The sequence below is a fragment of the Meriones unguiculatus genome, chromosome 3 (genome assembly GCF_030254825.1).
Source record: "Meriones unguiculatus strain TT.TT164.6M chromosome 3, Bangor_MerUng_6.1, whole genome shotgun sequence".
In the NCBI taxonomy this organism is placed as follows: domain Eukaryota; kingdom Metazoa; phylum Chordata; class Mammalia; order Rodentia; family Muridae; genus Meriones; species Meriones unguiculatus.
Window position 1 is genome coordinate 177,631,151 of NC_083351.1, and position 25,874 is coordinate 177,657,024.

At 39.0% G+C, this 25,874-nt stretch overlaps 1 protein-coding gene across 1 annotated transcript in view; it reads right to left on the reverse strand.

The window, feature by feature from the left end:
* Positions 1-25,874, reverse strand: part of Hfm1 (helicase for meiosis 1) — an 84,852-nt gene that overhangs the window by 48,999 nt on the left and 9,979 nt on the right. Inside the window, exons 5-18 of the mRNA XM_060381088.1 lie at positions 17,671-17,936; positions 17,371-17,418; positions 12,186-12,256; positions 11,649-11,781; positions 10,658-10,743; positions 9,974-10,051; positions 9,616-9,762; positions 7,814-8,014; positions 7,643-7,731; positions 5,407-5,450; positions 4,887-4,988; positions 4,378-4,523; positions 2,676-2,770; positions 1,872-2,005 (exon numbers count right to left, since the gene is read on the reverse strand). Coding sequence (XP_060237071.1) covers positions 1,872-2,005; positions 2,676-2,770; positions 4,378-4,523; positions 4,887-4,988; positions 5,407-5,450; positions 7,643-7,731; positions 7,814-8,014; positions 9,616-9,762; positions 9,974-10,051; positions 10,658-10,743; positions 11,649-11,781; positions 12,186-12,256; positions 17,371-17,418; positions 17,671-17,936 — 1,640 coding nt within the window. The remainder of the gene's footprint in view (positions 1-1,871; positions 2,006-2,675; positions 2,771-4,377; positions 4,524-4,886; positions 4,989-5,406; positions 5,451-7,642; positions 7,732-7,813; positions 8,015-9,615; positions 9,763-9,973; positions 10,052-10,657; positions 10,744-11,648; positions 11,782-12,185; positions 12,257-17,370; positions 17,419-17,670; positions 17,937-25,874) is intronic.

Here is a 25,874-nt window from a genome sequence, read left to right on the forward strand (position 1 = left end):
CTACATGACCAGGACTAGTAACTTGTTTTAAAATAAGCGATAATGTGTGACCACAGTTACAAATAAGGAAATGCAGCTCTTCACTTAGCTAGTCTGTCTTGTATTATTCTCTCTAAAGGAAGAGGGATGTAGGAAAAGTCCAAATTAAAAAACTAAGCCTCCAGCCAAGAGCTCTACGAGACAGCCTTCTCGGATGAGAATCCTCCAGCCCTGCCACAGCCATCAGATAACTGCAGCCTTGACTGGCATGCTGCTGACACCTCAAAAGACACTCGGATCCAGGGCTACTCGCTGAGACTCCTGGCTTCACAAACTGCATGAGAAAGTAAGTGTTGGTGGTTCCAAAATATTTTAAGTCATTTGTTAGAAAACTAATACAACGGGACATTGTTTGTATTAAAAAATGGAAAATAAAATTACACCCTATTTTTTTTATTATTTGCCTTGTGTTCTTTTTTAAATTTTTATTTTTTTCACAATTTATTCATTATATATCCTAATTGAAACCCCCTTCTTCAACTCCTTCCAGCCCCACCCTTCCTCCCTCTTTTCTCCTATCCTCTTCCCCTAGTCCACTGAAAGGGGGAGTTCTCCTGCCCTGCCATCTGCCCAAAGATTATTAGGTCTCATCAGAACTGCCTAGATGCTCTTCCTCTGTGGCCTGGTAAGGCTGCATCGCCAGGGGCAAGTGATCAAAGAGCAGGCAACTGAGTTCATGACAGAGGCAGTCTCTGCTCCCTTACTCGGGAACTCACATGGAAACTGAGCTGCCAACTGGCACAGGAGACAACTTCCTGAACAGAACATCAACAGCTCAGGCTCTAAGATCAACAATCAGTGAATGGGACCTCATGAACCTGAAATGCTTCTGTAAGCAAAAGACACTGTCATCAGAACAAAGCAACAGCCTACACACTGGGAAAAGATCTTCAGACCCCACATCTAACAGATGGCTAATATACAGAATATATAAAGAACACAAGAAGTTAAACACCAACAAACCAAGTAATCCAATTTAAAAATGGGGTGCAGAGCTAAACAGAGAATTCTCAATAGAGGAATATCGAATGGCAGAGAAACACTTACATAAATGCTCAATGTCCTTTGTCATTCTGGAATTGCCAATCAAAACGACTCTGAGATTCCATTTTATCCCCATCAGAATGGCTAAGATCAAAAACTCAAGTGACAACACATGCTGAAGAGGATGTGGAAAAAGGGGCACACTCCTCCATTGCTGGTGGGAATGTAAACTTGTACAACCACTTAGGAAATCAATCTGGCGCTTTCTCAAAAAATTGGGAACAGTGCTACCTCAGACTCAACTATACCACTCCTGGGCCTATATCCAAAAAATGCTCCACCATTCAGTAAGAACATTTGCTCAAATATGTTCATAGCAGCTTTATTTATAATAGCCAGAATCTGGAAACAACCTAGATGTCAACTGAAGAATGGATACAGAAATTGTGGCACATTTACACAATACTACTTTGCAATTAAAAACAAGGACATCATGAAATTGCTTTGTGTTCTTATAAATTGGAAAATGAACAGCCACAAATTTAGAACAAGAAGCAGCTGAATGATAAACACGAGAAAGATTCAAAACTTTAACTTATTTTAAATTAGTTTAGGTGCTTAATTTTTTCTCCGATTGAGTCTATTTTTAACAATGTTGACTTTAAAGATCATGAAATATCTGGGAATAAAAGCAGACAGTATGTTCTCATTTTTGTCAACTCTTATCTCTTATACATTGGTGACTGATACTATTTTTTCATTGTTGTTGCTTAATAGTTTCTGTAATCTGTTTTGTAACAGTATGACTTGAAAAACAATCACTATACTTCCAGGTCAAGGTAACAAACCATAATGAGATGGGTTTTTCAGAGCCCTGATGTACAGCAGGGTGGATCGGATCCAGTCCAGAGCAACGTTCACATCGGTGATGGTGTGCATCACGACCTCTGCATTTAAATGTTCAATAAGATGTCTGTGCAAACTAGTGGGGAAAGCCTCTGCATTATTAGTGTGAATTTCAAGAACATAAATCTTACTTTTTAAGCTTTAATAATATATATAATTGCTACTTTAATAATTCATCAAAAATAATTTTCAAAAATACAAGAGAAAATCCTTAAAAGGCAGTTCAACATCTTAAAAAGTTGAGATTCTCCTTACTTCATAGTTTAATGAGACATATTTTGTATGAAAAGTCAGTATGGCAACAGTAGTGAAGCTTACACCCTACTTTTCCCGAAGAGGAGAATATATGGCATAGTGAACACAATCCCAGATATTCATATTCTCTCATTATAAAATAAAGTTTAAGGTGAGAAAGTATTGATAAATGTTACAAATTTAATATTTATAGGTTATAATACATAATATAAATATAATATTTATAGGTTATAATTAGTAAGACCTTATTACTTTTTAGGATTTTATAACAAAGATATGTACTATTGTATGTTAATAATCACCACTAGATTAACTCTTTGTCTTTAAATAAATCTATTTAATTACTAAAATGACATTAGTTTTACAGTTAAGTTGTTAGACTAATTTCAAGAGAATGGCCTTAGAAAACCCCCAAACCAAATTTCCTCTTCATATATTAGAGTGAAAACAAGTCAGGATAGTTTGATTTTCCTTGGGAGCTGTTCTATTACCTGCTCTCGATAGTGCTGTTACAAGCTAACATCTGAAGGTACTTCTCTCTCGTGCTTAAGCGAGTCATGATAACTGCAGTAGCTGTGGTGTCAAACTGCAACAGTCACAAAGCACAGACATTAACAGAGGGTAGAGCCTTCTCCCCAGAATGTTCATTTCATACTGAACGGCTCCTTGTCTTAAACAGTAAGCTAAAAGGATTAAAACTTGTTTCTGAATTTTAATATTAACAAAAAGTTTAATTTAAAAATCTCCTAAGTATAATTGTAAATGCCACTTTTGTTTCAGTATAACAATTCTGACAATGTTAAAGTAAAAAAAAAAATCTTGTAAATTGAATTAAAAGTTATGATTTACTGTAGTTTCCATATATGCTGACTAGTTTTTTTTGTGATTGTTTGTTTGTTTTTCGAGACAGGGTTTCTCTGTGTAGCCCTAGCTCTGCTGGACTCACTTTGTAGACCAGGCTAGCCTCGAACTCACAGAGATCCTTCTACCTCTGCCTCCCGAGTGCTGGGATCACAGGTGTGTGCCACCACACCCAGCTTATGCTGAGTACTTTATGTCAACTTGACACAAGCAAAAGTCTTCTGAGAGGAGGAAAGCTCAGCTGAGAAGATGCTTCTGTAAGACCAGCCTGCAGGCAGGCCTGTAGGCACTGTCTTAGAGATCGATGGGGAGGGCTGCCCACTGTGGGTGCTGCTGGTTCTAAAGACAGCAGGCTGAGCAGGCCATGGAGAACAAGCTGGTAAACAGCACCCTCCATGGCTTCTGTCATCTGTCCTGAGCCCCTGTCCTGACTTCCTTCAAAGACAGATGGACTGTGATGTGGATGTGTAAGCCAATGCTTTTGCTCATGGTGTTTCATCCCAGCAATAGTAACACCACATAATTTGATATATTTAATTTATCCTCTAAAATTAAAAACTTGTGTGATATAAAATTTTAATATTCTGAAAATGATTTTCTTCCAGAATGTTCTCTTAGTATGTGTAAGAATGGCTTACTCATGCGAACACTTGTCAGATATTTTGAGATGCATACGGGCTGACCTAATTGCAACATTTACTACTACAGCCCTGGGATGTCACATGTTCTGCCATGCACACCAGTCCTCCACAATGAACAATGACCCATCCAAAATGCCAAGACTGCCACATGTGTGCCACATGCTATAATCTTAGTACTCAGGAGGCAAAACCAGAACGTGGCAAGTTTGAGTCCAGCCTTGGCTACATATAGAGATCCAGCTTCTAAAATAAACAAACATAAAAATGGCAAAACATCCTTAAGAATAAAAGTAAGAGGTAAAGACTTTTAAAGCTCTTCTAACCCTGCACATTCGCCTCATTCAGGAAGTGGTGTAACAGAGCTTCCATGTGAAGAGCACATTACATCCCAGCTAGTAAGTCTTGTCTATATGATTCTTTTTTGAGGGGTGGGGGTTGAGACAGGGTTTCTCTGTGTAGCCCTGGCTGTCCTGGACTCACTTTGTAGACCAGGCTGGCCTTGAACTCACAGAGATCCTCCTGCCTCTGCCTCCTGAGGGCTGGGATTCAAGGCGTGCACAATGCCCAGCTGCAAAGCTGAGTTTTAAATTACATCTTTTTCAATCTTATCTAACTATGAAATGCAAATTAAAACCACACACACCCCCTCTTGCTTTACTTAGAATCGGAAGGAAAAGGCTCCTGCCCGTACCTGTGGCCGGCCCGCTCTCCCAATCATCTGCAGAATGTCGCTCTCGCTGTACTCCTCAAACATGCCTCCAGTGTAGTGGAGGGTAGACTTCACCACCACCAGGTGAGCCGGCAAGTTCACACCCATAGCCAGTGTGCTGGTGGTGACTGTCAGGGTAAGGACAACCAAGCCTGGTAAGGTTACTGTCCTGGGAAGATGTTTTCTTATAAAACATAAAGTGATATCAACGGGATAAAAACTACAAGAAATTTAGGAAAAGGAACAGAGGATTTTGTGATCTAAAATAATACTATGCCCTAAACACAAAAAAGCTAATAAGTTCTTTTCAAATTATACTATGTCCAATAAAATGATAAAGAATTAAATATTGCCAAAGAATTTACAGCAACACAGACATGCACAGCTCTTTATAAGTTCTTGGAAGAAACGAATCAGAATATTTAAGTTTTATTCTCTTAAAAATATTTTCCAAAATATTTTAAAATCCACATGAAATGTATTTTACTTACAAAGAACTGGTAGATCTCCAGAAGTAAACAATTCTTCAACCAATTTTCTGTCTGACAGCTCCATTCCAGCATGATGATAACCAACACCACACTGTAAGAAATCTACAGCGGGAATGAATCGCCTGTCAGCCACCGCCACCATTTCATCAGCACTGGCCCCTTCTAGCTATATTCAAAAATGCTATTCAGAAGTTATCTCTAGCTGGGTGCAGTGGTGCACGCCTGTGATCCCAAAACTCTGGGAGACAGAGGCAGGCAGATCTCTGTGAGTTCGATCTCTGTGAGTTCGAGGGCAGCCTGGTCTACAAAGTGAGTCCAAGATATCCAGGGCTACACAGAGAAACCCTGTCTCAGAAAACAAAAACCGTTATGTCTAGGCTGAAGGTGTATGGCTCTATGTTAGAATGCTTGGTGTGGCCTGCCTGAAACTCCAGGTTCAGTTTCCAGAACAACAACAAAAAAACAAAAAACCACCACCACCAACAGTACAATGACAAAAGAAAACTGTCTTTACACCTACCTTTTAGCTTTGAATCCCTTACAGAATATGCAGCCTTCTGTAACCTATCAAAATTTAAAACTTACATTATCCCCTGTAACATCGGAAAATTCTGAAATAATTATTTCAAAAAAAATGAGATTTTTACACCACCACCATCTGAAAGCTGTCTTTTAAGAAACAAACAAAACCCCACATGCTCTGACAAGTTTCATTAAAGAAAAAAATTCCCCATGTACTTTTTCCGAGTCTGTCCTGGCATGCTTCCAACAGTATGGCATACCCTGGGTAGTGGCAGTCAGGCGCACTCTGTGTCAGTGGACATGGAAAGCTATCTTTAAAAGCAGGGACATGGCATCTCAGGAAAAGAAGCAGGGAAGGAGTGTGGGGGAGGGATAGAAACAAAGTGCACAATATGAAATGCCTCAGGAATATATTCCAACAGGGGCAGCATAGAATACTTAGCTTTTCTATTCAGAATGCATTAGCTGTATCATTAAAACTCACTTCTACACCAAAAATTTAAAGAAAAACAAACAATGCAAATGGTTATTATGTGCAAGGAGTCTTGAACAAGAAAGCTACCCCCTAATTTGCCTAATAATGTTTGTAAGAAAGAAGAAGATGAAGACAGAAGCCTGCAAGTACAAGCAGTGGCTGTGCTGCAAAATAAAAGCAAAGGCAGGGCTGGGGAGAGGGCCGGTGGGAAAGCACCAGCTTCTATGCAGGGGCCTACTTCAATTCCTAGTGTCACAGGGATGGAGAAAAGGACAACTTTAAAAACTCTGCTATGTCATTAGTAAGTAAAACAAAAAAACAGACATAACTTTCTATTGCATTCTATGTGTCTCCCTGCCATTGGCATATATTCTTAAGGACATTTTTATGTAAAGAAAATTAAGTTAAAGGAGAGGAAGAACTTATGGAAAAGTTTTGATAATTTTAAAAAGGAATTCTGAGTACCCTTATATATATATATCTAAGAAAACCCATGTTGTTTTCTATTTCTTTATTGTATATATGAAACTATGAGGTATAATTTTTCTCAAAGTCACAATTTCCTTTAAGGATTTACCATGGAATGAAGAGTGGGCAAAAAGACATGTCATGTTACTAATAATAGGAACTGTGAAACACATAAGAACTTTAGTAGTTGTCTCATGTAATTATCTAATTACCACAAGTTAATTTATTCGCATACACCAAGACCTTGCTAGGAGAGTGAAGCTAACCGATGCTGAAAATACAGTGGAGCATGCCTGTGACCACAGCCCAGGAAGCTTGGACAGAGCTGCAAATCTGAGGTCAGACACAGCTATACAGTCAAAATAAAATAAAACAAAAATAAAATAAAACAAACACTGAAGCTGGAAGGCTGACAGCATCACCCCCGAGAGCCTGCCTGGCAGTGAATAAAGGCCCTGGGTTTCATCTTAGTGCTGAAAGAAAAATAATGCAAAAAAGAAAGAAACTAGAAAGTCACACAGGTTGAAGTTAAAAGAACTAAGAAGCAAGATGACGCAGGGGCAGAAAACGTAGAGTGCTGAAATTTAAAACTGTGTCCTTAGCTTCCGGTGCTGGCACTGCACTGCTAAAAATCTCTGCAGCCATAAAAGAGACAAAGGCAAGAAAGTGGTGGGAAGAGTGAAGAAAGGAGCTAAACTTCCCGTGAGTTGTGAGGAAGAGGAAATGGGAAGAGGAAATAAAATCTTACACATGCTTCTGTTCAAGTAAACAGTCATGCAACACAATGACAGAGACGGAGGTTGAGCCGGCACTCTGGAGCCAACGGCCTGTAGATCTCAGTCTCTCACAGGTACATTCAGTAACAACATAGTACCAAGTATCTGCCTGAGAAGACAGTCTATGCAGCTGAGCCTCCCACAGTACAAAGCACTCCACGCATCTTCCAAAACTGCTTTCATAGCTAGCCTGTGAGCGATGAGACAGGGTTCTGGGTGACCACATCTTATTTTGACTAAAGGCGACACCGCACACCTTGCTCATTGTGTTCACTGCCAACAAGTAGCAGGCTCCAAGTGATTTACAATTATACCTGCACTTCTGTTTTTAATTCTGCTTTTACACTTTCTCACTCAATCCATAAAGACACTATTATTTTTATGGATTAGGTAAGAAACCTAGGCTTAAATATATCACGTAACTTGTCCAAGGTTAAGGGATGAGTCACCTTCTCATTTCACCTGAGTGACCCCCAAAAGTCCTCCTACTTTCTAGAAGAAACCCAAGCACACACCTTAGTTTCTGATCCACAGTGAAGACAAATTTGGCGTCTTTTACAAGAACAGAAGCAGCCTGCTGCACACCTTTCCTTGTTGCACAAAACTGAAAATAAAGCAGTATATTCTATATCACTCAGTTTAAAAACTGAACATCATACCCCAAACCAGCAACTAATAATCCATACCACAAGTGTGGGCTTCTGATTGGAGTACGTTCGTATAACACTGTAAACTTTATAGTTGAGGGCTAGGTCAAACTTAAATTCAGTCTGGCTGCTACTACAGGGAAAGCCCAGGACCACTTTCTGCAGCTTCACCGGCCTGTGGCTCTCATCCATTTTCAGACAGCCAGCAGGTCTCTTGCCATCAGAAAGCCACTCTGCAATCTGGAAACACAGAAGCACACATATTACAGGTTTCCCTAGGACAGTTCTACAGCTAAAACAACACAGTTGCAAAGCACTGTGAAGTCAAGGTCTGAAAGTATTTAATCACATCATCTCCCTTCAGCCTTACTTACTTCACCGATACTACGTTAGGAAGTGCTGCCAAGAGCAGTGTTTCAAGACTCCGAGTACTCTCACAGCAGAGCTCTGACTAGTCATTACAATTCTGTTTCACATTCCCTCATAAGAGCCCAAAGTAGAATTAAAATCAATCTGGTCATAAAAATCAAAGTTCCTGTGGCACTGTAAGTCCTGGTTATTGTTCACAACTATTCCTGAAAATGATAGAAACCTTCGTATTTCCCTAAACACTACCAACACAGTAGAAAAGAATGACTGCCTTATGCTGGTCAAAGAAAAAAATAAGCTTTTTAAAAATACATATTTATTTTTATTTGTGTGTGTGCTGTGCATTTGAGTGTGTGTGTGTGCTATGCATATGTGTATGCCTGATGGGCCAAAAGAGGGCATCAGATCCCTTAGACCTGGAGTTACAGGCAGTTGTGAGGTTCCCGACATGGGAGCATGACTGAACTATGGTCCTCTGGGAGATCAGGAATTACTCTTAACCTCTGACCCATGTCTCTGGACCCCATTTAAACTCTTGAGAGATGGCAATGCCAAAAGCACTTTTCAGGCCTGGCATGGGCACTACTGTCAGCTCCCAACTCTCTGGTGAGCAGTTCTCGCCCTGCTGTACTCTCCTCAGTAACTGGCTCCATGCCTTCTCTTGTCAGGGAACATCTTCTTGTTGCACAGTCAGGAAAAGAGGTGTAGTTGCAAGGTTACCATGAGAAAGAACACGAGCACACAAGAATATGCAGCTCCAGAGGAATGGATGGCCAAGAACAAAAGCTTTTATTTTATACAAAGATTGAGGAAAAGGACAAGAAAAATGAAGAGAAGCTTGCGTTCAAAGAACCAGTGGCTACTATAATATAGAAAGTTTCAAGAATGTGATGGTATTTTTATAATAATTGCTACAAATCAATAAAAAATACACATGTAGGCAAAACACCTGTATGCATATGATAAAATCAAGGAAAACTTTGCTTAGGAATTAAAGAAGTCCTATGTGATTATAGAAAGTATAACACTGTCAACAAAGCCCTGGCTCACGAGCATGATGTCACCATCACGGCTGGACTAGGATGCTCCACAGATCTGCACTTTGGAACAGCCGTTAGTGCTCACCACAGCAGAGGCACATGGACCTGAGGAAAGTGCATGGGCACCCCAGCCATTGTTTCCACTCTCCACCACACTCTGTCAGCGCATTCATGTCGCATTACTAGCCAAGTCATAAGGTGCCTGGGATAAGCAAAACTATGTTTTTCAGATAAAAAGCTAATAACATATTTGTACTAAAAAAAATTTCATAAAATTTTTATCAAACGTTATGGCTGTAACTTCGTTATACCTATGCAACCTGGCACTAACTTTCAATATACACTTTCACAAAATAGCATCTTCCCTGACATCAAATTGGCTAGATCTTCCATACATAATAAAAAGCCAGGGAAGTGAAGACTCTGACGTACATCCTCAGCGTTGGGAATTGTTGCCGATACAGCTACAAATCTTACTGGAACAGGGACGGCATTTTTTAAGGACCTAGATAAAGTTTTCATTCTGCTAACCACAACCTCAAGAGTTGGACCACGGTTTTCATCTTTTATAATGTGCACCTAAGCAAGAAATCAAGAGAGAAACATTAGGTATAAAACCCAAACTGTTTAATCAATTAAAATATACAGTAATATTAACACTTTTCCTTGAAAAAATAAGCACTTTCCATATTAAAGGACTAAAAGCATTACTTTAGTAAAAATGTCCCTTCTTTCCATCTATTCTAAATATCATTTTATGCATATCTCTGACAGTGAATGTGCTCACTACCTCATCAATGAGAACCAGGCGAACCAGGCGGACGAAAAAGCTCTCTCTCCACTTCCTGGTCATGCTGTCCCATTTCTCCTACAGAAAAAGAGTACAAGTAGTTTAAGGAGAAACCACAAGCATTAGTTAAGATACAGAGAAACTCTATCAGGCATATTACAAAGAAAGGGCAATGTTTTAGTTTTTCTTTAAAATCTCTCCAAAGAGATGATCAAAAGTTACTTAAGTGATTTTAAGTCTTAAGCAATTAATCACAAGTCACAGTCTAACTACACTCTTCATATTTACATGTGTGGATGTTTTGCTTGCACATGTCTGTGTCACATATGTGTGCAGTGCCTGTGAAGACCAGAAAAGGATATCAGACCTCCTGAATGCGGAGTTACAGATGGCTGTGCGCCATCATGCGTGTGCTGGGAATGGCGTTCAGAACCCTGGAGGAGCAGCTAGTGCTCATGTACAAGAAATGAACATGACTATAGATTATCCACAGTTACAAACTGGGGCTTGTTCTACTCATTGCTCTTACATGTGCTCATTTCTCTTCCACTTTATCTATGGGTAGTCTCTCCATATCCATTTGTTTATATTGAGAATACGCTTCTACTTGTATTTTCCTTTAACAACTTTTCGCAATGAAGATAAGCACTTTCAAGTAGTTGGTGAAACAAGAGTAGTACTCACTGGAGTTGTCAGAATGATGTCAGCATGCTGAATCTCAAACAGGTCGTCCAGTACTGTATCTCCGGTCACTTCCTTACAGTCCAGGCCTAAGGGTCCAAATTTTTCCTTCCAGTCATCAAACCGCTGACTACAAAGAGCTTTTATTGGTGCCACTAGAATAATATATTTATTTTGAACACCATTGTACTTTTAAAATATTAGCCTAATAATATTGAGCTAAAACAAATATTTATTGTTTAATAAACAATATTGATAAAGTGAAAGCTAACAATACAAACATAGCAAGCTATGAAAGTAATCACCAAGAACTAAAATTGAAACAGAAGTGATTTCTCAGGCAATCTAAATGGGAGAGACAAAGCAAGTGATTAATGCTTTCTTATGAAAAGCCTTTGGTGACTAGTCATTTCTTTTAAATTGTGTACATATGCTACTTTGGGGACATTTACTAAATATACACCTACAAAAGGAGAACAGAAGATTCTATGTAAATGTCTAAACGTGTAAAATAGATTATTTGTTCATTTTGACTGTCCTCTTTTTGAAAATGTAAAGTTCAAATCCTCATTCTGTACAACTCTGGAAAAGCATGTTCCAAATGTGGTGGAAGAGAGGCGCCACCTGCAGCACGTCTTTGTCAAATGTGCAGAGGCTGGAGTTATCACTAGTGCTAGAGCTCTTAACTAGCACGTGCAAGGCCATGAGCTCAATGTCTGCAACCATATACACACATAGCAAAAAAAAAAAAAAAAAAAAAAAAAGAAGAAAAAAAGAAAAAGAAGAGTGTGTGTGTATCTATAGGCTAGCAGTGCTATAGATGTTAAAGGGCTTGTCCACAGGTTTAATCACAGCATCACAACTAAATAAATATAAATAAATAATGTTTTTAATGTATGAGCTACTAAATAATAATTTCTAGGACCCGAATTGACTTCATTTCTACTTCAATCTTTGCTTATAATTAATCATAATTTTTACAGTATATACTTACTATAAACAATTTTTATGTTCGACCATGGCAATGGTACTTCCATTAACAATCTGGTTATCGCTAGTTCAAACACTACAGTTTTCCCAGAACCAGTCGGGGCACAAATCACAAAATTCCTATCTGTGTAAAGAAGCTGAGATAAAATTGAACCAGTTATTACAATATAGGATTTCTTATAGACATTCTCAATTTTCTAGAAAATGTGCTTTAAGAAGATTGGGGACATTGTTTCACACGTGTTTACCTCTACAGCTCCTAAGTCTTGCTCTAGACATTTTAACCTCCAGAACAACACTTTCTGTCACAGTATAATGCTGGACCTAAGGGAAAATCATTCCTTTGCCTTTTCGTGAAATTCCTATAAATTTAATAAACTTCAGTCAACCCAACTGTGTGACTCTCATGCACTCATTAGCAAGTAGTGTTTTCTAGTCTAAAATGTACCAGCAATTGCACATGGGAGTGACTATTCCCTCCCCTCAGAGAGCCACAGCCAGTGAGAAGAGAAAGATAAGTAAATGATTGTGATCTACTTACATCGTCAAAGGCTTTGGATTGTATGTAGTTGAAGTAAGGGAATTCTTTGAATATACTTCTAAATTTTGCCGCTTAGAATAACGTTAAGGAGCTAAATATTTCAGAATTTATAAAACATTTAATTTAAAAACTCAGTTTTAATGCTATTGACTCCCATAGCATCTCATGATAAGGCTTTAACATTTGCTATTTTAGCCTCTTAAGCATTTTGAAGGAAGAGAGCTGCAGAAATGGTTAGGCAGCTGAGCACACTTGTTTCTGCAGAAAACCTGGGTATGATGCCCAGCACTCACATGGTGGCTCACAGCCACAGTTCAAGTTACATGGGATCGGGTGCCTCCTCCTGACCCCTTCAGGCACAAAGTAACATGTGGTACAACATACATCCATGCAGGTGAAACGCGCATACAAATAAGGCTTTTTAAACATAAAAATAATTATTCTACTCTGCTTCCACATTCCTTACTCTAAAAAGAACTTGCGAAATCCCAATGGGGAGGTTACAGAAGGGATTTGACTTGAGAGTTACATATGATGGAGATCAGAATTTATGGGGACATGACCATCAGACCTATTTTTCTTTCTTGTCTTGACTGAGACACTTGATTTCCTATTTTCTTTAATGCTCAAAGTTTCTGTTATTAACTGCTGATTCTGTCCTTCATTAATAGACATGTGTTTCTGGTCAGTTAATACTGAATCTCTTCTTTTTTATGTTATTTGTGTTGTTTGATTTAATTGTAATTATCAGCACATTTACTAATAATATGAACTTGGATCATACTTCTCCCATTAAAAAGTTAAAAAATATTAATAGCATATGGAGAATAAATAATTACCCCAGTCTCTAAGGCCATGGTACTCAGCCTATGGGGGGCGGTGAGCCCTTTGGGGGAGTCAAGTGACCCTTTCATAGACGTCACCAAGCCCATCAGAAAACACAGATATTTACATCATGATTCACAATAGTAGCAAATTAGTTACTAAGCGGCAACAAAGCAGTTTCCTGGTTGGGTCACCACAAAAGGAGGAAGTATATTGAAGGCTGAGCATGAGGAAGGGTGCAAGCCACTGCAGTCAGTGAGACTGCTGGAGTCTTTTTAGGAGCCGCAACGGCTCATCTACACTTATCCCCACTACATGCAGAATGCATTACTGCATCTAGACAACTACAAAAATGCACGCGTTCCTACAACCGAGGCCTTTAGAATGTATGAAGATGCTAGAAAGATGGTTCCGTACTTATTGCTCTTGCAGAGAACCCAAATTCTGTCCTAGCACCAGCAGCAGCAGCTCACATACACCAGATCTAGTTCCAGTGGTCCGCTGCCCTCCTCTGGCCTCAGCGGGCACCTGCACGCAGCTAGTGCATACACAGACACTCAGGCACACACACATAAATGCAAATTAAAATAAATAAATAAATAAATAAAATATACTTGGAAGCAGTGTTGCCTAACAGCTCTACTTTTGAAGGTATTTAAGTACTCATGGGTTGGTACAGCGATGTTTTTAAAATATTTAAACCAGATTACATGACTTCTCCACCTAAATTTCCCTCTTTCCCTCCAAGGAAGCGGCTCCAAGGCCCTCCATCCTATTTCGCCGCTCCTCCCCTCCAATCTCCCACCAGTCTTTCTTGCTCTGACTTCAGACCCCCTGATTCCTTTAGCTCATACCATCTCCGCTGGTTTCAATGCACCCTACTCTTAAACCATCGGCCACCTGCCACGGAGTCTTTCCTGTGCCTCTAGGCTTCAGTCTTCTCTAAGACTTCCTTGGCTCTTTCGCCTTATTGCTTACACCTCACCATCTTAAAAAGGCTTGCCCTGCTTATTTTATTAAATTTTATATCTTGAACCTTCAATTCAAGCAGTCCTAATTTAATTCTACTTTACCCTGCTTTATGTTTTCTTTCTCCACAGTACTCATCACCTTGTAAAATATCATATGATTTATTTATACACAGTTACAATTATTCATATCTACCTCACCCTCACCATCACAAGAATAGTAACTCAAAGACAAGGATTCACTCTTACTTCTTAATTGGCATATTCCACAAGCTCAGAACAGAGGCTAAGTTAATGTAGGTTTGCACTTATTAAACTAGTCATTAATTTCAAAATTTTCATTTTACTTTCAGCATGTCACAATAGTCATAATATATACAAACAAGCAAGCACACACATGCACATAAATGAAAATAAAAACCTTAAAAATATATTTGAGATATATATATGACAATATATATGTGACAAAAGAAAAATAAAATTTAGAGTTTGTCAGTCCATCAGCTTTTGGAAGAACCACATTTTCCCTCAAGGAGTGTTTTCCATATAAAACATTTATTTATAACAAGCCTAGGAGTGGCCTATCATGCTGGGCTTTTTCTCATTAGATAGTTGTATGGCAATTTATATTCACAGAAATGAATCTCTGATAGAGAGCAGATGCAGATTCAGTCTCCTAGAGCACAATAAACCTCAGCCATTAACTGTATCGTCTATCATCTCTGTCAACACTCACAATCAATTCCTTCTGTTCCATAAACTTTCAGCAGTGTGCTGCAGTCATCTGTTATGGTGGGGGGTGTGTGTATGTGCACGTGTGTGTGTGTACGTGCACAGCTGAAGACAGCAGCACTGTAGCCAGAGTAGTCTGACAGCACGTGTGATGTCCTGAGGATGCAATTAGAGTAAAATACTCAAATATATGTGTGCAAGCAGTCCACACACTCCTCTGTCTTTTACTCTAAAGCACATACTTTTAAATAAAGAATTACACAAGACCAGTGAATTTGGCAATATATGAAATTGTTAAAATAATAAATAAATAAACATATAAATGTGCCAAGCATAGTGGCCCATGCATTTAATCCCAGCACTCAGGAGGCAGAAGCAGTTTGATCTCTGTGAGTGCACAGAAAAACCCTGTCTCAAAAACCAAAAATAAAATTAAAAAACCAATGCAAATAAGTATAGAAAGTGGTCTTAACAATGACATCTAAAGAACAGAACTACTTTAGTGTACTACTATAATATGAAAAACCTTTAAAACTCTCCAAAGGATAGTATTATGAAAATGCTCCCAACAAAAGAACATTCCATCATATAGATAACTAGACAATACTCTAATTATATTTTTGAGATATAATCCTATTTCTCTCTTCCCTCTCCATCTAAACCCTCATCTACCTCTCCCTTCCCTCCTTCAAATTCATGACCTCTTTTTCACTAATTGTTTTTGCATGGATATAGTTAGGAGCATGATGTGTGTAATGCATAGTCCTATACAGAACCTGCTCAGTCTGTATAAGGTTACCTGTATGGTGCTTTCAGGGCTGACTGTTTGGTATTGGGGAAGCCCACCTCCCACTCCTAGCTCTCCTCGGTCACCTGGAAATCTTTGTGTATGCTGAGGTCCCATGGGCTCTTCCCCACCCACTGTGACATGCCACTGGTCATGACATCTGACATGTCACACTTATTCAGTGTATGTTTGGGCTGTCATGCTGCCCAACCTTTATGAGTGCTGTTTCTAATAGGAGACACACTATTGAAGCAAACACCCCCACCCCCACCCCCACTTCAGCAATGTTCCCTGAGCCTGAAGCTGGGAGTGTTTTGTAGACGTATCCATTGGGACTGGGCTCCACAAGTCTGCATTTTGATTGGTTGTGATTTCCTGTAATGGACTCTGTCTCCTTGTTAAGGGGGAAGACTACACTTCCCTGTAGGTAAAAGGACAAATGTTTGGACTGTTATTAGGGTTATGCTGGTCTAGGAAAGTGGTGGTTATAGGTCCTCCACTGAGAGCCCTGACTAGTTAGCTAGCTTTCCAGCGCCAGCATGATTTCCCTCTTGCCAAGTGGATCTAAAGTCCAGCTAGACAGCTCTTGTGACTCCCAGGCACACCATGCTACTACCGCACCCTTATGATGGCCACACCATGCTGGTCACTGATGTGCTTCATAAACATTGTGGCTGACGGCTGCTTGCCTCCCTCCTTGGGAAGGCTGCACAGTACTTTCTGGTACTATAGAGGCTAGTCCTTAGAGGTGGGCCATTTAAGTGTAACTAAACAACAGTTCACTGCCTATTACCAAACTATTCCTGAAGCTCCCCTTCTGGAGAAATCCATATTGTGCATGTGTTATGTGGGCCCGCAGATGTTGGCCTCAGGTGTCTTAGCTTTCTACTTCCTATACTGAGGCCAGCTCTCTTGGTGAAACTGGAGCTTGCTGTTTCAGACTAGTCAGCTTGCTCTGGTGATTCCATCTTCACCTCCAGGTCCACGACAGGCTACCATGCCAACACAGCCTAACTGGAGCCTAACACTGGTTCCCTGTTTGTGGAACTATTTGGGAAGCACTTTGAGGTGTGGCCTTGCTGGAGGAGGTGTGTCACCGAGGGTGGGATCTGAGGTTTTGAAAACACTACTGCTATTCTCAGGCTCTCTGGCGTCCACCTGCAGATCAAGAGGTGAGCTCTCAGCCATGTCAGCCAACACACTTATTGCTTGCTGCCACTCTTCCCTTCCACAACGGACTCTTGACCTGCTAAAGCTGTAAGCCCGGTTAAACACTTTTTTTTTATACCTTGCTTTGGTGTTTTATCACAGCAATAGAAAAATAACAAAGACACTGCTCAATACTTAAAATTCACTTTCTGCTCTGCAGATGTAAAATGGATATTACTACCAAAAGATTCTGAATACACTCAAGTATTCACATTAGAAATGCCCAGGTATGCAAACTTGATATTCATAAACTTCAAATGATGTTCCTTCTACAACATGTTAGTAAAAATGCCCTCAATTCCACAAAATGTCCCATCTGCTTAAAGTTCACCTATTTGGTTTATATCTATTTTAACCCCACCAAAAGAAATTATCTGTATCTATACATATGTAAGTAAATATATCAGTTCTTCCAAGGCCACAAATCTGACTTTTGTGTTTATAGTGTCATAGAATGAAAACAGTTCCCAAACTGGCCCAGCTTTTAAGCACACTTGTGGTAGCTCTAACTGTGATACAAGCTTATTTCTTACATGACCATGAAGATTTACCTTTCCATCTTTTTCTATGCTAACCAAAATAAAAACACAAGAGTACAACAAAACAGAATATTTTAAATTATGATTTCATAAATGTAAAGTACCTATTGAAAAATAAAGGATACGGATTTCTGTGACAGACTTCAAGCAACTTAAGCCATTTGGAGTTATACCTAAAAAAGAAATTATATATTTTTAATCATCTCCATAAAACAGCTCAAATAAAATTTGTATAATATTTTCCTGAGAGGTAAGTTAAAAATATTAAGATAGAGCTAAAAAGTAATGCAACATAATAAAGAAATGATAAATTGAACATGGAGAGAAAACATACTCTATTTTGTATTTTTCCTTATGCTAAGACATACAAGTTAGTTTGTATTTTCATAAAAAGCAACTGAATAGGCAACTGAACAAGAAATTACCTTGAATGTCATGAGGCTGAGATGTAAAAGAAAAGGATGGTATTTTGAGTATGTTTTCTCCAATTCCAGAAGCTGAAAAAGCATCATCTGCTTTGAATTTGTTTACAGAATGAAGAAGTTTCTGCTTAGCGCTGTTACAGTTCCGTGATTTCTCCTTGCTTACTACTCTTGTTTGGGCAGGTTTCTCTGGGCTATCATAAGAATCCAAGTTTAAATGCTCGTTAGCACGATCATAGTCATGTATACTGTTACATGTTCTAGATAACCTGAAACAAAACATCCACCATGTTTTCTGCTTCTAACATTCACTTTAAAACAAACACACGTATCTGGGCACAGGGTCTTTTCTGAGATGGACACTCAACCAAAGTCCATGAGAGGATAAAACCTAGAACCTCTGCTCGGATGTGACCTGTGATAGCTCAGTAATCAATTGGTTTCCCATAGTAAGGGGAACAAGGACTATTTCTAACATGAACTCAATGACTGGCTCTTTGACCTCCCCACCTCCCAAGGGAGGAGCAGTACTGTTAGGCCACAGAGGAGGACTTTGCAGCCAGTCCGGAAAATACCTGACAAAAGCGAGTCATATGAAAAGGGAGGAGGTCCTCCCCTATTAGTGGACTTGGAAAGGGGCAGGGAGGAGATGAGGGAGGGATTGGGGAGGGAATGAGGGATACAGCTGGGATACAGAATTAACAAAATGTAACTAATGAGAAAAATAAAATTATGGAAAAAAAAAAAACAAACACAAAATGATCCTCTTAAATCCTCCAGTACAGTTCACCACAGATTTGTCTCTTTATTTCCTAAAACCTATCTAAGCTTTCCTGGCAGCTTGTCTCCAAGATGGCTCCAACGATCCTTGTGTCCTGGTAGTCAGAACTGACCTGTGTGACTAGAGCTTTGCGGTGCACAGTACTTTAAGCAGGTAACTTCCAAGGCTCAGTCACAAGTATGCTCTCCCTTCCAGGGGGCCTCTTGGCTAGACCGTGCTGTGAGAGCTAGTCAGCAGAGCACACACCCAAGAACACTGCCAAGGCACACGTGGATGCACTGAAGAGCTGTCAACAGTCAAAAACCGACTTGACAGAGAATGTGAGCTGCTGACAAAAGCGACCAAGAGTCTTTAGGAAGTGTCAGGTAACTTTATACAATGTCACGTTTCAACTATGACCCTTGGCAAAACCCCAATTGTGCTTTTCATGGAAGAGCTCAAACTGCTAATTAACTTGTTCCTAACACATAATAACTATGAAAACTAACAAAGCTGCAGTTACAGTTATTTCTTCAATCGGTCCCCGTAGGCTGCAGAGTCCCCTTTGTAGGGTTCTGGCCTTGTAAATAAAAGACGTCTAAAACAGCACAGAAGGGAATCTGAGGATGGCTCATTGGAGCTGGGAGAGAAAATATGGCAGCAAAGCATGCTGTCTACACAGCTGTGAGGTAGGGACTAGAAAGAAAGGAAGTACTGCTTTCTGAGTCTGAGGTTAGAGAGCAGTTAAGCTCACTGGCAAGTGCGTGAACCACTGCAAGGATGGAGGGGCTTTAGGTTTACATTAGCACAGTTCCCTCGAGAGCAGCGCTGCCCAACCTCCCTATCGCCGTGAGCCTTTAATACAGCACCTCATGCTGCAGTGACCCAACCAGAGAATGATTTTTGTTGCTACTTCACAGCCATAATTTTGCTGCTGTAGTGAATCATGTAAACATCTGTGATGGTCTTGGGTGAGCCCTGTGAAAGGGTTGTTCAACCCCGAAGAGTTGCAACCCACAGCTTGAAAACTACTGCTCTCAGGGGACAATTTTTCCTCCCATTTTCATATCTTGCCTTCAGCTACGTCATATTTCTTTTCATTTGTCAGTCCTTAGGTTATGAAACAAGATTTTGTCTTTAACCAATGTCTGCCTGTGTGTCTGTGCACTCTCTGGGGAGACCCCCTAGTTGTGAGCACACACAGACACAATGCCTTCTGTAACAGGCATTACTGACCAGCAGAACGCACCATCTGTAAAGCATCCTGTAACTACTGATGGTGCCATGTCTGCCAAAGGATGCTGACACAGAGGGTGCTGACACAGTCCTGGTCAACCAAATCTGCATCACATCCCCTGACTCCCCTTCTCTGCAAGTGGAAAAGAAGTAAATTAAGTATAGTAATCCTATTTTCTTTTCGAGACAGGGCTTCTCTGTGTAGCCGTGGTTGTCTTGAACACACTTTGTAGACCAGGCTGGCCTGGATCTCACAGAGATCCACCTGCCTCTGCATCCCCGAGTGCTGGGATTACAGGTATATGCCAACGTGACCAGCTTTAAGTTTTTAAAACAACTTTTTGAGATTAAAAAAAAAAATGTACGTACAGGTGTCTTGCCTGCATGTATATTTGTGTGCTGTGTGTGTGTGTGTGGGGGTGCCCATAGAGGCAAGAAGAAATCCCCTGAAACTAGAGTTACAGATGGTTGTTAGCTATCATGTAGGTGCTGAGAACTGAACCAGGATCCTTTAGATTAGTCAATGCTCTTAGCTGCTGAGCCATCTCTCCAGCTCCATAAACTAAGTGTATTAACAAATCAAACAACCCAAATATTACTGTGATGTTTTGAGATAGACGTCTGCATAGGCTCTGGCATTTGAACAGTTGGTTCCCAGTATGTGCTGCTGTCTGGGGAGATGTAGGTGATGAAGCCTTGTTGGAGGAAGTATCAAAGCCTCCTGCCACTTTCAGGCTTTCTTTCTCATTTGTGCTTGAAGTTGAAGATGTTAGCTCTTGGCTTCCTGTTACTGATGTCATTCCCGCTGCTTGCTGTGATACCTTCCTGCCATGTTGCGCTCTTACTCTTCTGGGAATAAATCTAAAGGGACACTCTGAAAAGACTGATTTTTTTTTAATTAAAAAAGATTTTTTTAAACTATATTTCTTATGTAAGAGGAAAAAAACCCCAAAATTCAAAAATCTGGACAAAATTTTAAACTACATGAAATTTCATGCTTAACTTCTGAGAGTGCTGTCAGAGAAGACAGAAAATTGAAATGCAGACAGGTGATCAACAGAGTCCACATACAATGACACTGAGAACAGCAAATAACCTGCGCCATGCGGTGACTCAGCACACTGTGCTGTGATACTAGTTAAAATCATTGACTGGGACCAGACAAATAGAGAGAACTCCAAAGCTCATCCATTTTCTAGCTTTGTGATTTTAAAAGTTATCCTACTCCATGAAGTCTTCAATGTCTTCATCTTCTTCCCTGTCAATTTACTTTCTCTGTAATCTTAAAAAACATGGCTCCGAGACAAGTGGTGGCGGCACACACCTTTAATCCCAGTGCTCGGGAGATAGAGGTAGCTGGGTCTCTCAGCTGGAGGCCAGTCTGGTCTACAGAGTAAGTGAGCTCCAGGCCAACCAGGGATGCAAAGAGAAACCATGTCTCAAAAACAACAATAAATCCTTTGTGGAAACTGAGTTATTTCACTTCTCAGATACTTGAAAGTTGGAACTTGTTTTCTTTTCTCCAAATCTAGGCCACTTTAATAATGTCTATGATACTTGTCTATAAATATCAATGCCTTTAGCATTTGCCATGTATCAGTCTCTGGATAATTAAGAATCTTTTATCTTCATCATTCTGTTGCTTCAAAATCCCTGCAGACAGTATAGTCAAAATCCTCTCTCATTAGGCAATTCATTCCCAATCCATCTTCTTGCACATGGCTTCTGTGAGCTACTGTCACTTTAATTTGCTTAATATGATTATCTCCAGTAAATACATTTTTCTTCAAATGACATAATTTCAAATAGCTAGAAACTCCCACGATAGTCCACTTTTTAAACATCTAACCCTCTGTTGATAAGACAGGTTTATTCCATTAGCACAGCTGTGACAAGCAATGGTGTAATAAACATTGGTTTGTATCTCTTGATATGTGAACTAGAGTTTGTTCAGGTAACAGCAGACTGGCTGGGTCATGTGGTAGACCTGTGTTTAGTTCCTGAGGACTCTGTTTGTTTCTTCTGGCTGGCCAGCTTAGACTCATAGCAGCAGAGCATGTGGTTTCCTCTTTGTTCCTTTCTTCACCAACATTTGTTTTCTTAATGACTACCTTCTGAGTGCTGTGAGCTCCAATCACAGTGTGGCTTTATCTGCATTTCTCTGGTGGCTAGCAATGTGCACTTTTCCTAGTTATTAACCATCCGTACCCTTTAAAACAACTATGGGCTAACGAAAACCATTTCATTAGGAATTGTTCCAATCCAATTGGATAAAGTTCATTATATATTCTATTACTCCTGTCAGATATATAGCTGGCAAAAAAAAAAAAAATCTCACACAAAAACTGTATCTTTTGATTGTTCTGTTGTGAAGTCCTTTTTATTTTCATGAAATCTGCTGTATCAATTAGATTAGCATTATTCATGAGCAACTGGACTTTTCAGAAAGTTTGTACTTTTTGCTGATATCATAAAGTGATTTTCCTATTCCTAGCTTCAGATCTAACATTAATGTCTTAATCTATTTGGAGTTGGATCTCATATGCATTGAGAAGTACATAGTTTCATTCTTTCATATGTGGATATCCTGTTTGCCTAGCACCATTTCCTGAAAAAGCAGTCTTTTCTCCAATGTGTTATTTTTGGCATGTTTTGTCTATAGCTATACAGGTTTAAATTTAAAACTGTTATTATTAACTCTATGATGGATGATATTGCTTTTGATTGTATAGCTATTTTCACACTATTAACTCTTCCCATCATGAGTATAAACGTTCTATCTCCTAGTGTTTTCTTCAATTTCTTTCTTCAGTATTTTCCAGTTTTCATTGCATTAGTCTTCTACTCCTCTGGCTAGGTGTATTAGAAGGTATTTAACTTTTTTGAGGCAGGTGTGAATGGAGATTTTTTTACTCTTGATTTCATTATCAAGAATGTTTTTTGTTAGTATACAGAAAGGCAAGTGATTTTTGTACACTGCTTTTGTATCCTGCTACTATGCTAAAGTATTTATCAGAGCTAAGAGTTTTCTAGTGGAGTTCTTAGAGCCATAGATAATATTATCACCTGCAAATAATATTTTGATGTCTTCCTTATTTGTATCCTTCTCGTCTTATTGATCTAGCTAAGACTTTAAATATTACTGTGAAAAACAGTTGAGAAATTGAAGGACTGGAGGCTCAAAGGTTAAAATCATGCATTACTCTTCCAGAGGACCAGAATTAGATTCCCAGCACACATCTAAGGTGACCCACAATCCCCTGCAGCTCCAGCTCCTGGGGATGTCTGCTCTGGCTTCCCCAGGACCCCAAACTCACACAACATACACTCATACACATAAACACATGATTTAAAACAAAATGAATCTTTAACTGGGCATGGTGTCACACAATCCCAGCATAGGGAGACAGAATGCATCTCTGAGTTTAAGGCCAGAGCCAGTTCCAGGACAGACAGGGCTACAAAGTGAAACCTAATCTCAAAAAATATTATTTATTTTTATTACCATTTTCATAAAATAAACACTTTCAAGTGGAGAAAATGAACACCATTGTGTTTCTAGTTTCAGCAGATATGCTTTGAGATTTTTTTCCATTTAGTATATATAATGTTGGCTATTGGTCTGTTATGTATAACCTTTATTATGCTAAGAGTCTATTCTCATTTCTGTGGGATTTTATCATAAAAGATATGTTGGATTTAGCCAAAAAAGCCTCCTCCGCATTTACTGAGGAGACATGAATTATGGCTTCAAGTCCATTTATGTGCTGTTACAGTTATAGACTGTATATACACCTGACCTATACTTTTGCTCTTTTGTTCTTGCTGTGTCTTTGATTTTGGTATCAGGGAAATACTGGCTTTTGAAAGATTTGGAAGTGTCTTTCCTTTCCGTTTTATGAGCAGCTTGAGAAGTACTGCTCGTAGCTCTTTAAAGGTTTGGGAGGTCAGCAGTGACTCCATCTGGGTCTGGACTCTTTAACTGATTTTATTAATGTTTCTTTATCCTTGTTTATTAAAATAAACATGCTTATCTCATTTTAGTTTAATTTTGGTTTATTATACATATCTAGCAATTTAACCATTTCCTTTATATTTCCCAATTTATTGGCATATGTTTTTAAGGTATGTTCTAATTATTTTCTGAATTCTATTTGTATCTATGGTAATGCTAATTTTATTTATTTATTTATTTATTTATTTATTTATTTATTTATTGTTGTTTTGAGACAGGGTTTCTTGGCTGTCCTGGACTCGCTTTGTAGATCAGGCTGGCTTCGAACTAACAGCAATATGCCTGCCTCTGCCTCCCTAGTGCTAGGATTAAAGAAATGCACCACCATGCTCCACTCAATGCTCCTCTTTCAATGTCCAATTTTATTAGTTTTGGCTTCTCCCTCATTCTCTATTTTTATTTTTGGCTAGTTTGACTAGGAATTTTTTATTTTGGTATTTTTCTAATTCTTTAATTGATTAAAGTCAATATTCTTGCTTATTCCCACTTCCTTAATTTCTGCACTACTGAATTCCTTCTTTCCACTTCCTGATTTTGACTTTGGGTTGCTTTTTCAAGGCCCTAAGGTCCATCACTGTTGAAATCTGGTTTTCATTTTATTTTTGAGATATGGTCTCACTGTGTGGCCCTGGTTAGCCTAGCACTTGCCATGTAGACCAGCCTGACCTTGAACATGTGGTGATCCTCCTGCCTTTGCTTGTCTCGTTTTGTGTAAGCATCTTAAGCCGTAGCCCCTGTGGGACCACTCTCACTGTATTACAAGGTCTGGGTGTGCTGCGCTTTCATCTTGCTTGATTCAGGAATGTTTTGTGTGTTGTTTAATCTCCATGAGTTTGTGCAAGCTCTTTAGTTTCTCTTGCTGTTGATCTGTAGTTTTATTCTATTGTGGTCTAACAGAATATAAGAAATTATTTCAATTTTTATACATTTGTTAAAATATGCTTTGAGTCCTGCTATAGAAAATGTTTCATTGGCTTATGACAATGTATATCTGCAATGTTTACATGGAATTTCTGTAGATGTTTGTGAGGTCTCTGACGCCATTTAACTCAGATGATTCTTTGTTCACATCTTGTTAAAAGGACGTATTTATTGCTGAGAGTAGCATACTGAAGTCACCCACTTATTACTTTGTTGGGGTTAACCTGTTTCTTTGTATTGAGTAGTGTTTTATAAAACTGGATGCGCTGACATTCAGTGTTTAGAATATATCTTCTTGTCACAGTGAGTGCTTCCTTTTCTCTTGATATCGACTTTGTCTGACTTTAGAATGGCAATGCTAAATGTTTTCTAGTTCCACTTGCTGGGCATGACTTTCCATATCCTTTCACCTTAAGGTTGCACCTGTCTTGGATAGTGAAGTACAAGGCACCAAATGGATCTGTTTTTCTTGTCTTTCTTCAGTAGTAGTAGTAGTACTATTATGATGATGACGTTTGTTTGTTCGAGAAGGATCTGTCTGTCAGAAACAGCTCTGGCTGTTCTGAAACTCACTATGCAGACCAGGCTAGCCTTGAACTTACAGAGCTCTGTCTACCTCAGCCTCCCAAGTGCTGGTATTAAAGGTATGTGCCACTATGCCAACCTCTGTATCCTTTTCAAAAAGTGTTATCTATTTGTCTTTTGATTAGGAAATTAATATCATTAGTATATTTAATTACTGAAAGATGTGCATTAATTACTTTTATTTTGCTGGTTTTTGAATGTTTGGTGTTTTCTTATCCCGCATTTATTTAATTATTGTTTCTGTGTAGGGTTTCCTTCCTATAAACACCACCTTAGGAATGTGTTTATTGTCCTTATCTAGAGAATTCCTTAAAGTATCGTATATAGTGTTGATTTAGTGGCATGGATAATCTTATTTATTTATTTATTTATTTATTTTCATTGTGGAAAGTCTCTCTCCTAAAATTATGACCAACAGTCTTTCTGGATATAGTAATCTGTATTGTTAGTTAGTAACTTTGAGAGACTGAAACAACTCATTCCATGGCTTCTTGCTTTTAAAATTCTATTGAGAAATATGTTATTCCAATAGGATTATGTTTTTGTTTTTTAGAGTTAATGTTTTAAATATAAAATGGCACAGGGAGTCAAAGCACAACCTCAATATGAAAATACCCTAATCAATTAAATAATAATATCCACAAGCTAATCATTTTAGGAAATACAGAAATTACTGATATTACTATGTGT